We start from the raw sequence: 12,219 nt of genomic DNA, 5'->3' as shown, positions 1-12,219 counted from the left end.
ATGCAAGGCAAGCGCTCTACCACTAAGCCACCTTCCCAGCCCCTCTAAGACCCCAATTCTGAGAACTGTCTTAGAGGATAATGTGTCAGCTTTGCAGTAAGCACACACACCAAGATGCAAGCTGTGTCCTTTACAGGCTGTGCATCCTGTGAAGTCACTAAGCCCCTTTGAGCCTTGGTTTACTTCACACATACACAGTTATACACACATGGCTGTTTCTGTAGTGTGGTGGTTATCATGTCCGCCTCACAGGGTTACATGCGGCACATATATATCTACACACACACACCGCCTGTTGTTGAGGCTGACACTGCTTCTTCATAGGCAATATGAGGCTGCTCCCTTGTTCCCAACAGGTGCAAGCCTGGCCTGTTGGTGATGCCAGCCTAGAGACAGCCATCTTGTCTGTGGATGTGCTATAAAGGTGGTCAGCCATGACCTTCTCTCAGGGCTTCCCACAGAAAGCTATGGAGAAGCCATAACCAGAGAGCTCATCAGATGTGTGTCAAAACTCCAGGCTCTCACCTTTTCAGGCTGACAATGGAAGCATTCTGCCCAGCTTTGTTCAATACTTCATTCCACTCTTCATCATCCCCACGGATTATGTATCTATAAACAAAGGAAATGTGTCAAAATGTGCTCAAGAGGAGAGTGGAACACTTAAAAGGGCTCCCGAGGAAGGAGTTAAGCATTTTAGAATCCTTTCTCAAACAAATATACATACCAAAGCCAAGTATAAAGCAGCAGCTACCTTAGCATCCCCTTCCATAAGGGACACCTAAGGCATGACACAGAACTGGAGGGATCTAGGGAATACCCTTGGAAGCCAAAGTGATAGAGGGGGGAAACCAAATGCTCTGCAACTTCATGAATCATCAGTGAGGTTTTCAGCTGTGGGTGCCCTGATACAGTTTCCAGGGCACCTGGAAGGTGGGTTAGAAGGAACCCATAGTAACAGCCAGGGCTGCAGAGATGGGGGCAGAGCCGCTGCGCCGCGGAGCAAAGGCACTCTTACTGTGAGAGGTCCATGTTCTTCAGCTTCCCCACTTCCTTCTGGTGCTTCTCCTGGAATTCCTTTGCTGCTTCATCCTGTGGGTTAAACAGGTCAGAGTTCAGAAATAAGCAAAGCACAGGAGATGAAGGGAGAGAAGAAAATGCTAATGACAAGGAAACATTTCTTCTCTTAGCTTAGACTCAAAATCATATCAGCAGCTCTTAGGATTTTAAAGTATGTCTGTATGTTAAATGTTTATTTGAAAAGTACTTAAGAGGACAAACAACGTTTATAACAGTTGATGCTGTGTTCCTGCACTCACAGCAGGAGGCCCATCTCTAAGTCCTGTGCACTGACATGCGCAGGATGAACATGACATTCTCTTGGCCCTAGCTTAGTGCAGAGGACTCTTCTAAAGAGGACGAAGACAGGCTGCATCCAAAGGCCAATAGCAACTGAGGGAAATACGTACCAAGTCATCACTCAGGGTCTTCATTGTGGGCTCCATGACAACGTCCTTCACTGCCACCATCTGCTTCTCAATGGCCTTTTCCTGTACATCAGTAAACAGCTACAAAACATAAAACAAAGAAGATGAAATGGCAGCAGGGGCTCCCCACTTATTCCCAAAGCACTTACTGTCCTAAAGGCGTGCCTCCAAGATACAAAGACATGCTGCCAAACTCAGGTGCCCAGATCCTTACACTAAGACCCCAGAACAAACCCTCAACAGTGGACAGAGACTGCCAAGGTACCAAATTTGTGTGTGTGTGTAACCAGTCAAACTTAGGACAGGAATGGTTGTGTGGTATTATTAGAAAAAGAACAAAACCGTGCTCTCAGACAGAGGTAGTTACCTTGACAACTTTGCGGATTATCCGGTTGAAAAGCCCCATCAACTGGCCCGAGGGCAGCTCAATCTCCTTTTCCAGCTGGTCCACAGACTTATGCTGCAGGCCCATCCCCAAGAGAAGAGCCTGAAGGAAGGCAAATCAGCTAGAGTGACAGGTTCCCTGAGTACCAGTCACCTTCTTTTGACTAGAGCTAACTGATAAAAAACAGACAGTGCTTCATCCCGTCATTCTAACTACCAGGACAAATGCCTGCTTCACAACTGCACTTCAAGTCAGGGGTATCCTGAGCTTCCAGTAAGGTCGAGTTAAATCTCAAGACAATGTAGTGAAATGGAAAGAATATGGGCTCTAACTGTAGTTGCCCACTTACACAGTGTACAGTGGGATATAGTACTTGACCTCAAACCTACAGGAGACCACTGCCCACCTACCACAGATCTGCCAGGAACCAAAGCCACCAAATTATGTTGGAGCACTCAACCCAATGCCCAGCATACACAGAAGTCCACAGTCCTCCCTTCTCTTCCCTCCCCTTGGCACCGAGTGACCTACCGACTGGGCGGCAGACAGGGCCAGGTCCCCCAGCTGGTTCAGGAAATACAAGCGGGAGATGGCTGGGATCAGGTCCATGATGAGGTGATAGTCCACCATGTTCCGGGAATACATTTCTAGCCGCTTCAGGTCATAGGGAAGGAAGAGTTCCTCCAGGTGCTCCCGGCCTAGGGCTGCACACATGACAGAAACCAGGTTAGATGAAGGGAGGATGTCAGACAGCCAGAAGCCATCTAGAAGTGGCTGGCCAAAAATCCAAGTCCTGAGATAGCAGTGTAGACAGCGGGCATGTGACCAGAATTCCCAGGCCAATACTTCAGTCCAGACAAAGAATGTGACCAGAGTTCCCAGCCCAGTACTTCGGTCATGAGAAAGACTCGCTGTGCCCTAGGGTTAAAAGAACATGCCAATACTCTTCCCCCACTTAGCCGCTGCCCCTCAGGATTCAGCTCCTTGGAAAAGGCATGTTCTCCCCAGTACAAAGAACACAGATATTCCATTAAAATGCAACTGGCGGGGAAAAAAAGTACACATCCACATGTGTACATATATACATAGAAATATATGTCTAGATATATAGAAAGACCAGCTGTTAATGATTCCTTTGGCATTTTTTAAATTCTTCAGATTTGAACTATTCTGGGCAGTGATTTATGTGCACAAAGCGTGTCTACATGTTGGCCACAGATGGCTGGCAACACATTCTTCCTACAATTTCACATGAGGAAACCAAGCCCCAAAGATGGGGTAAGTTCCCCGAGTTAGCTTTGACAGCTAACTGCTTGCGAATTCCTCTGACATCCAGTCACACCCCCAGAGTCCTGTCATAAAGTACAAGATGGCATGGATGACAGTAAGCCTGGGGCAAGCCTGGGCAGTGCAGGGCCTGGGGAGGTGGCAGGTTTAGAACTGGGCCTCAGTTCCAAGGCTTTAAGAAGCTCACCAGGCTGGGCTGGTTTCCCAGTGTTCTTGTTCTGAATGATGTTCAGAGCCAGAGCAGGAGAGAAGGTGCTGAACTGGTAGGACAGCAAGGCCAGGAACCGCCTTCGGAAATCTACAAGGTACAACCAGTTAGCAGTCTGGAGGCACACATATGAACATCTACACATGCACACACACTCACATGCCCGTCACCTCCTGCCCTCTCCCCCTCATCACACCAGTAACATTCACCTTTCCAAAAGGCTGCGAGCCAAGCTCCCTGCTCCTGCTCCTGCTCCTGCTCCTCAGTCAGCACCTTGAGCATGATGCATGAGTGTTCTCCCGTCAGATCATTCTAGGGAACACACATCCATACTTGGCACCAAAACCACTTTTCTGAACAGCCGATCAGTGGCAAAGGGCAGGCATGCAGAGAAATGCTTAATGCACCCCAGGCTCTTCTTCCTTCCTCACAAGAGGGAGGGTTCTACAGCAGGACTCTCACCTCACATTCCTTATCACCCACGTTCATACACCTGGGCTTCCAAAACTCACTCCATAAGACAACTTCCTACAAGTTGCCATGGTAATGGAGAAGGCAAGACAGAATCTGTTTCTAACTTTCACTCTAGACATATAGAAAGCAGTCATGTGTTCCTTTGAGGTCGATTCTGAACTCAGGATCATGAATGCTTAAACTCCATACAGTATCTTACAGTAAAAAAACAAACAAACTCCACAGTCACACCCAGAGTTTGAAGCTGACAGCAGCATACACAAATAGACTTTTTCAGGGGCTAACATAGCAACTATGACAACAGGTTTCTGTTGAATAACCAGCCCCTCAGTTTAATAATGGTTTTCCACTGTAGAGCATTCATGAAACATAATGCCAGCAACAAGTCACAATGAACACCACTCAGCCAGAGTCCACAGGACAGAGCAATCTACATCAAGGATCACCAGTCTGCATCCTCCTCACACTCAATAACTACATTTATCTCTTGACCTCAACCATACACACTACAGCCCATCTCTACTGTTCCATGCTAGCACACAAGCAGCTAAACACTTGAATCTTTGCCAGTTATCCTTTCATTGGAATTCAAACCTAGGTCCTTGGGGTTGCTAGGCAAGTGCTCTTACTAGGAATACGTCCTCCATCCTTAGTTTTTGTTTCTGAGATGAGGTCTATTACTAGCGGTGTACCTCTGACTGTCCTGCAGCTCTTACTGTGCATCCCAGGCTGGTCTTGAATGCATGACCCTTCCGCCTCTACCTCCAGCGGTTGGGTTTACAGCCTGTGCCTTCACGCCTGGCTACCAATCTGGCTAAGCTCTCAAGGGGGCATTTGACATCACCCTTGGGAACTGGGTTTGCCCCCAAGCTGCTGGCCTCCACTCAACAGAGAAAACAGAAGCAAAAGGAAGACATCATCCGTTGCCTCTGTGCCACGCTCTTTGCCCTCTCTCTGGTTGTAAGGGAGGAGGTGGTCGCCCCTCCTCCCAAGCCTTGCCTCATCAAAGCCTCGTTCTTGCAGTCAGCCCTGCCCCTGTACCACTTGCATAGTATCTGCAGCAAACAAATTTGGAGACCTTATCACCTGGTAAGTCTTCCCTCATGACCATCTCCTTCCAGCTATCTTGTTTCTGCCCCCTTTCACTTCAGAAAAGAAAGTCTATTCAAATTCTATTTCCTCATCTCCCACCATCCCCATCGGGTAAACTTTTACCCTGTTCAGATGACCAGTTTTGGCAAGTTCAAGCAGTTGTCTTCCTCTTATTCTCTGAAAAGTAATTGACTCCCCTTCTTGAAACACTTTTTAATCTTGATTTTTTTTTTTTGGGGGGGGGGAAACTGGTACCTGAATTTGAAATTAGGCCTTTGTGCTTTTGCTTGGCTTGCTTGCTTGGCTAGCACTCTGTCACTTGAGCCACACCTCCAGCCCAACTTTTCCTGCCTAGGTTAGCCTTAAACCACCATCTCCCATATTCCAGCCTCTTAAATAACTAGGATTACAGGCATGATCCACAGGTACCCCACTTTTTAACCCTGTCTTCTGACATTAAACTGTACATTGGGCTGCTGTTCCTCAGTCTCCAATTCTGCCTTCCTCCATATTCTACATGAGAGAGAGCTCAGGGACTCACCCTCTTCTACCTTCAGTAGCTTGCAAGTATATCTCCATTCACTGAAAACCTGCATAGCACATGCTACTCCAACTACTAGGGATTCAATAGTGAACAAAGCACATCAAAAAGCCCTTTTCCTCATGAATATTCTCTAGTATAAACATGCTGACGACCTTCCTAAACCCCTACTCCAGCCCCAACTTTGAAAGTCAGTCAGCCCCTCAGAAGGCCAACCTCATTACAGTCTAATCTGCTGTTGGGTTTCCTCACAGCACACAGCTCTGAAGACAGCCTATGTGTTCCTTTTTTATTTTTCTTACTATTTCTACCCATCAGAAAAGAAGCTTCATGGCTCATCTTACTCACTGCCTGATTCTCTGTGCTCAGGTATTTTCCGTGAACTCGGTCACTCTCACCTTCCTCCATCAGGGCCACGTATTTATTCTCTCCTTCAGAAACTGACTTGTATTTACTTCTGCTCAAGTACATCCCTTCAAGATAGTTTTGTTTGGTTTTACTAACTAAGGGAGCCCCCAACCTACAGGAGTCTACAACCTGAAAAGCAAGTCCACATGTATCTCTGCCACTATGTAACAAAGCACAAACGCCAGGAAGCATCAAGCCCACCAGGTGAGTGGGGTTGTCACAGCAGGGTTATCACCAAAGGATGGCTCTCCCATGTCTGCCACAGTAATCTGCTACAGAAACACAGGACACCTCTAGACATAGCAGCAGGAGGTGCCAGGGTCCTACACAAGCACAGACATGGGCCAACTGCAGCCCCAATCCTAACTCTACCTCTCCCCAATGTCTTACTCACCGGAGTCTGCCTCAAATAGACAGGAACAAATCCAGCGCGTTTCCAAAATCTGAAAAGACAAGGATATGTAACCATGTATACACCCTGAGGAGCAGCTGAGAGATTAAAGAGGGGACAATGGGGAGAAAGAGCAGGGAGTCAGAGGTGGCTACATAGACTCTGGCTACAAAAGAAAACACAGCCAACACAACTTCTGGGAGTCACTTACTTGAGGAGCCTGGGGGTCAAACCATAGGAAACACCCAGGTAATCTAGGCGCTCTGCAGGCCTCTCATTCAGTTTGAGTAGTAGGGGAGGCAGGTCCTTCCGGGGAGTGATCACCTCTTCCAACAAGCTGACAGCCTTGGGAGAGGCAGACACACCACCCACTCAGCAGAGAGAGAGTGCCATGTGACATTCTCCTATCCCCTACCACATCACACAACAAAATCCATGGTAGGGGCTTCCATGTAGTACAGTAGCAAAACGATTGCCTAGCAAGTATAACATTCTAGGTTTGATCCTCAGTACCAAAAATTAAATGAATAAAAATTTAAACTAACAGTTGGTTTAATAAAACAAACAACTAAAAAAAAATAAAGGTTTCATGGTCTGTTCCTGTGTTAGATAACAGAACCACAGTGGGTCAAGTAATCATCCTAACAGCTAGCCATCTACAGAATTATACTGCGCTGAACCTAGAATGCAGGAGAGGACAGAGAGTTTGGCGATGATTAATAAATTCACAAAGGGTCAGAAGTAGGGTTCTGAAGATCTAGCATGAAGTCCAGGTTCTGTCAACTATGATCTTGAAAAGTGACAAACAGGAGGCTTCCCCTGCCCCAGCTGCTACACCGACACAGTGTGGATGGAGATCAGCCAGTGAGTATGAAAAGCCTTCAGACACTGTTCATCCTTATCAAGGGGAAGGCAGAGCTTCCTCCAGCCTCCTTTTGTGCTAATGAGGACACTACAGAGCAGTCACCTCAGGAACATGGTATGAACCACACACTGTAGGACCTGCCCCATTTCCAATTCAGCAGGTATGGACAGGGTTCACAAATGCTCATTCTTAACAGGTTTCTGGAGGATGCTGATGATCTCACCTCAAGTGTTAAGCTGGAAAAAGCAGCCACTTTCCCCAAGTGCATAGACTCTAGATCGTATATACTGAAACCCCCAAGATAAATCCTCCCCAGGCCCTAGACAGACATTTTGCCAAAGCATGCTCACCTCGCTGCTCACAGTGTGGATTTCTTGTGATGTCTCAAGGACCTTGTCCTCCAGACAAGGAAACCTGCCTTCATAGTACATCTGCAACAACTTCAGAGCTCGGCTGCCATAGCCCATCTTGGAGCAAACAGAAAAAGAGGCAGAGGGAAGAAAAGCATTCTCAGTCTAACACAGCTTCTAGAGCATTCACTCCTAGCCACCCTGCGCTTGGCAAAGAACATCAATGAAACCCCTCAGTGCTGTCAAGGATGAGCTTCAAACACAGTATGACCCTAATATTATATTGGTCTAACCCACCAAGAAAAGTCCCTTGCCGCCTAAGGCTAAAGATGGCTGGCTGTGCTTTCTGGTTCCCAGATCAGCAAGTCCAAAGGAAAATCTGTGCCACTGCCAGAAAGGCAAGTTTCTACAGCTGATGCCTCAATGGAGCTTTCCAAGTGACAGAAGGTAATTACAGAAAGCCAATCTGTTCAACAAGTCCTTTGTTCTCACAAAAGAAAGCGAGTAAATCATCATCCTGCCCACCCCAAGCCTTGGATAAATTCTCCAGAGCAGAGAAGGGTCTAGAACTTTATTTCGTATCCACCTTCTTATTATGCCTGTCATAGATATGTTACCCCTTGATAATCCGGGTGAACAGCAATGCGAACAACTCTGCCACCAGAAAGGCCACCAAAGTCTGGATCTTGGAACTGTATGGGAGACACAAACCAGTAACTTAGTAACACCTCCCCCAACACCACCATCTTTCTCACTCAGATGTGATAATCAGGTCATCTTCACCTGTTCTGACACCGTCCATGGAATCAGGTCTCCTGAAGCCTTCTTGCCTCGAGAGAGGCTATTCAGGATGGACTGGCGTGAAATCTCCCCTTCAAGGCATACCTGAGGGGAACCAGGACACAGGGGAAGACACAGCCTAGCTCTGGATTCCAAATATCAATGTCCTGTTGCTTCTCTGACAAAGCTGGCTAATTCCTATCAAGCTCAACCCTGACACTCACTAACCCATTTTTAACAGAAGCTTCTTTTGTCACACCCCTGGTTACTGACAAAGCAAAAACTGGTATCTACCTAGCCTCAAGAACAAAAACCATATTTAAAGAGGGTATCATATTTGTTATGCATCTACTGTGTGTGCATCAATTAAAAACAGAAGATGCTCTTGCAGCTCTGTGCAAATCAGAATAGCTCTAGTCTAACAGGAGAGGAAGATAACAAAATATGGGATAATATATAATCAAATACACTGCAGTTTTTAAAAATTTACACAGATTTAGGAAAAAGGTACATACTGCTTAAGAGAAAAGCAGATTAGTAATTTTGTGAAAAGTTAGGTAAGTGATCATATAAACATGCCAGCTGTTAAACTTTTCTCCAATCTGCAGCCTTTAACTTCATAAGTATAGGTCACTGCTTTTATAATGAAGAGAAAATAAAGAGTTCTGAATTTACCTACCCATCAACAGTGCTGCTCTGAGTGTCAAAATGTAATGGTTTCTTCTAGTGCACCCTAATAACCCACCTTGACATACCCAGATACATGGCCCTTGGCCAGGACTCAACAGCTTCTCCAGCTGCACAGAGTTCCCCCAATCAATGTCACAAGGATAGCATAATCTGTACCTGGACAACTGCAAGCACTTCGGGCAGGGCATTCTGGGTAGGGGGCACAGGAGGCAGAAGGCAGAAGAGATGGTGAGCAGGTGCATCTGAAAGCATCTGGAGATCATTGGGCGAGTTCTGCAGGGCATGAACATGGGTCAGCAGAAGCATGCCAGCTCTTGTCCTTCACTTAAGAGGCCTGACAGACTCATTGGATGATTATTGCACTGCCTTCCCCCAAAGCCAAGTAAGATGCTCAAACTCCTTGCAAAGCACACCTTACCAACACAATGTGGAGCCTAAGACACCACAGCAGCCCCAGTAGAACTGAGCCTCTAATATCTACTGGCCTCTCAGGCCAGAAGAAGTTATTCAGCACTACGCAGTTCACAGCAAGGAAGTGAACTTTCTTCAGATAAAAGGCTGCTATTTCAGGAAAAGCTGCCACCAGGTCCCAAACCAACTCTTCAGTCTTACATTAAAGGCCGTTTGTGAAAATGAAACATAGAAACTCAGAAAATATTCTTTCTGTTTGCCTTTAGTACTTAGGAGCTTCAAATACTACTAAGTGCTCAGATTCATACTTCCCAAAGATAGGTCAATAGAACAAAGCTGGTCTCAGGACAAATGCAAAGGCACTCGGTCTATCAGTTTAGGAGGTTCTGAAATGGGCAAAGTTTTCCACCCTCTCCAGCTCCCACTCATGGAACTGCACACAGGAATTCTGTAAGGAAGCTATAGTAGCCACAAGGGTAAATCAGTCCCTCTCCTTTCCCAGCAAGATTGCTGGACCTCGCCAGCACCAGGACATTTAAGTCCCAATGGAAAGGTCACTTGAGCTATGGAGTAAAAGGTATGGACAGACACACAAGAGAACCGCCCACAAAGCTTCAGCCACAACAAGATCAGCAGAAGGCTAGATGTAGTTACCTTGTAGTGAGAAGCCACGTAGAGGGCCATAAGCCGCTGCAGGAAAACTTCAGAGGCTTTGTGGTAGCAAAAGAGTGTATCTCTATTAACATAGTAGCTGGTCTAGAGTTAAGCAACCAAAACAAACCAAAGAGAATGCCACACAGGACATAGAGGAAAAAGTATGGATTGGATCCCCTCAGGCTGGGGATATAAGCCTAGCAGCCCCAGCAAAACGTAAGACTAGAGAGGGAAAATGACAAATAAAATGTGTTCAAACTATTTCTTATTTTCAGAGAGGATCATATTACGTTGCCTGGGCTGGCCCTGAACTCCTAGGCTCAAAACTATTTTCTTTTTTTTTATGGGTCGGGTCGTGGGGCCTCAACTCTGGGCCTGGGCGCTGTCCCTCAGCTCTTCAGCTCAAGGCTAGCACTCTACCACTTGAGCCACAGCGCCACTTTCCGGCTTTTTTCTTTTTTGCTTATGTGGTGCTGAGCAATCAAACCCAGGGCCTCAGGCATGCAAGGCAAGCGCTTCTACCACTGAGCAACTTCCCAGCCCCTCAAAACTATTTTCTTGCCTTAGCCTCCACAGTCAGGATTAAGACTAAAGGCATGTAACAACCCTGGCCCAAATCTTTAGTTCTTGCACTCCCCCTCCCTTTCACAAGGCCAATGAGACCCAGAGGATACAGCTCACAGGCTTCAGGCAAGGGGCAGCCTGAGATGATCCGAGTAATGTTGAGGCAATCCAGGCACAACAGGTCATTCAGCCACTTCTCCACTGCATCACCAGGGGCATATCGGATCGACTCCTGGAGGGACACCTCATGCAATGTGCGTGCTGTTCCAAAGTCACACATGCAATTAGAAACAATAATTGAGCCAGGTACCAGTGGTTCACACCTGTAATCCTAGCTACTTACTCGGGAGGCTGAGATCTGAGGATCACAGTTTGAAGCCAGCCAGAGCAGGAAAGTCCGTGAGACTCTTATCTTTGGTGGTTAAATAACTACCAGAAGGCTGGAAGTAAAGCTGTGGCTCACATGGTAGAGCGCTAGCTTTGAGAAAAAAAAAAAAATCCCAGGGACAGTCCCCAGGCCCTGAGTTCAAGCCCCAGGACTGGCACAAAAAATAAAAAAACAAAATAAAATCAAACAATTACTGAGCAAGGAAGAATGATTTCACATCATCTTTGGCACATAGGGCCTAAATAAAACAGCTCATGAATTTAAACTGGGTGGTTTTAAATTGTTTTGGTGGACAATCAAATTGCCTGTTACTAACCTCACAAGGATCTCACTAAGACAGTACAACCCACGCCCTGGGCCAGCCACCCAGAGACCCAAGTCAAGCTCCCATCTATTCCTCAGAGAAAAGTTCCTTTGCCTCCAGGGATCCAATCTTTCTGTTGGATAAAGGTAGTGCTGCCCATCAGGTCCCTGGGGGAAGCAAGGGTCCATCCAGAATGCAAGTCTCAGGACACTTGTTGTGAACTCTAAGCCTGGCCAGGGTCCCAAGGGTACCTGAAGCCAATCTGGCTGTGGTTGTGGTCTTGTTCTCTGCAGTGGTGCTGACTTGGCTCTGGGCACTCTGCTGACGGAGCTGTTGAATTAGCTTGAGGGACAGTGACCGGCCAGTGCCCTCATAGCTAGAAGAAAGACAAAGACTGTCAGGAATAAAGTTCTCAATCTATTTTCTAGGAGGGGACAGTCAACTGCTATTTCCAGCTTCTAGCTCAGAGCTATCAGGCTTGGTACCCAAGCCTGACTACCCAGTGTAGTCTTGGTACCTTTGAGTAAGGAATTCAACCATTTTTAGCCTAATTCTCCAAAGGGGATTACTCCACATGCCTCACCTCTGAGGTGAGCTAAAAGAGAAGGCTGACATCACATTATCTGACCTTTTCCGCTTGACTCATACATATACTAGATATTGCAAATAAGGGAAACCATGGGACCTATGTTTCTTTGGGCCTGGCTTACTTCACTTAATATAATTTTTTCCAAGTTTTTCCATTTCCTAACAAATGTGGCAATGTCATTCTTTCTGATGGAGGCATAGAATTCCATTGTGTATATATACCACATGAACCCTTAGACATGTATTTTAATGTTTTTTCTTTCATGCATGTGTTTCTAACGCATTTATAAGACTATCTCTTTGTTGCTTTGTATGTCCCTCCCCCACAGTATAACCCCTGCTTTCACTATATTTG

General features: G+C 46.4%; 1 protein-coding gene across 2 annotated transcripts in view; it reads right to left on the bottom strand.

Annotated features, from left to right (window-relative positions):
* The window catches only part of Nat10 (N-acetyltransferase 10 (GCN5-related)), a 37,910-nt gene that overhangs the window by 2,225 nt on the left and 23,466 nt on the right, over window positions 1-12,219 (bottom strand). For both annotated transcript variants that reach the window (XM_013019636.1, XM_013019637.1), the window contains 16 exons: window positions 11,528-11,652; window positions 10,695-10,845; window positions 10,021-10,117; window positions 9,112-9,228; window positions 8,269-8,370; window positions 8,103-8,177; window positions 7,486-7,602; window positions 6,482-6,615; window positions 6,274-6,322; window positions 3,574-3,676; window positions 3,344-3,454; window positions 2,401-2,573; window positions 1,852-1,971; window positions 1,467-1,565; window positions 1,016-1,089; window positions 526-609 (listed from right to left, as the gene is read on the bottom strand). In XM_013019636.1, coding sequence (XP_012875090.1) covers window positions 526-609; window positions 1,016-1,089; window positions 1,467-1,565; window positions 1,852-1,971; window positions 2,401-2,573; window positions 3,344-3,454; window positions 3,574-3,676; window positions 6,274-6,322; window positions 6,482-6,615; window positions 7,486-7,602; window positions 8,103-8,177; window positions 8,269-8,370; window positions 9,112-9,228; window positions 10,021-10,117; window positions 10,695-10,845; window positions 11,528-11,652 — 1,731 coding nt within the window. The remainder of the gene's footprint in view (window positions 1-525; window positions 610-1,015; window positions 1,090-1,466; window positions 1,566-1,851; window positions 1,972-2,400; window positions 2,574-3,343; window positions 3,455-3,573; window positions 3,677-6,273; window positions 6,323-6,481; window positions 6,616-7,485; window positions 7,603-8,102; window positions 8,178-8,268; window positions 8,371-9,111; window positions 9,229-10,020; window positions 10,118-10,694; window positions 10,846-11,527; window positions 11,653-12,219) is intronic.

This window comes from Dipodomys ordii, unplaced genomic scaffold, assembly GCF_000151885.1.
Source record: "Dipodomys ordii isolate 6190 unplaced genomic scaffold, Dord_2.0 Scaffold46, whole genome shotgun sequence".
NCBI lineage: Eukaryota > Metazoa > Chordata > Mammalia > Rodentia > Heteromyidae > Dipodomys > Dipodomys ordii.
This window is presented reverse-complemented; position numbering and strand designations above follow the sequence as displayed.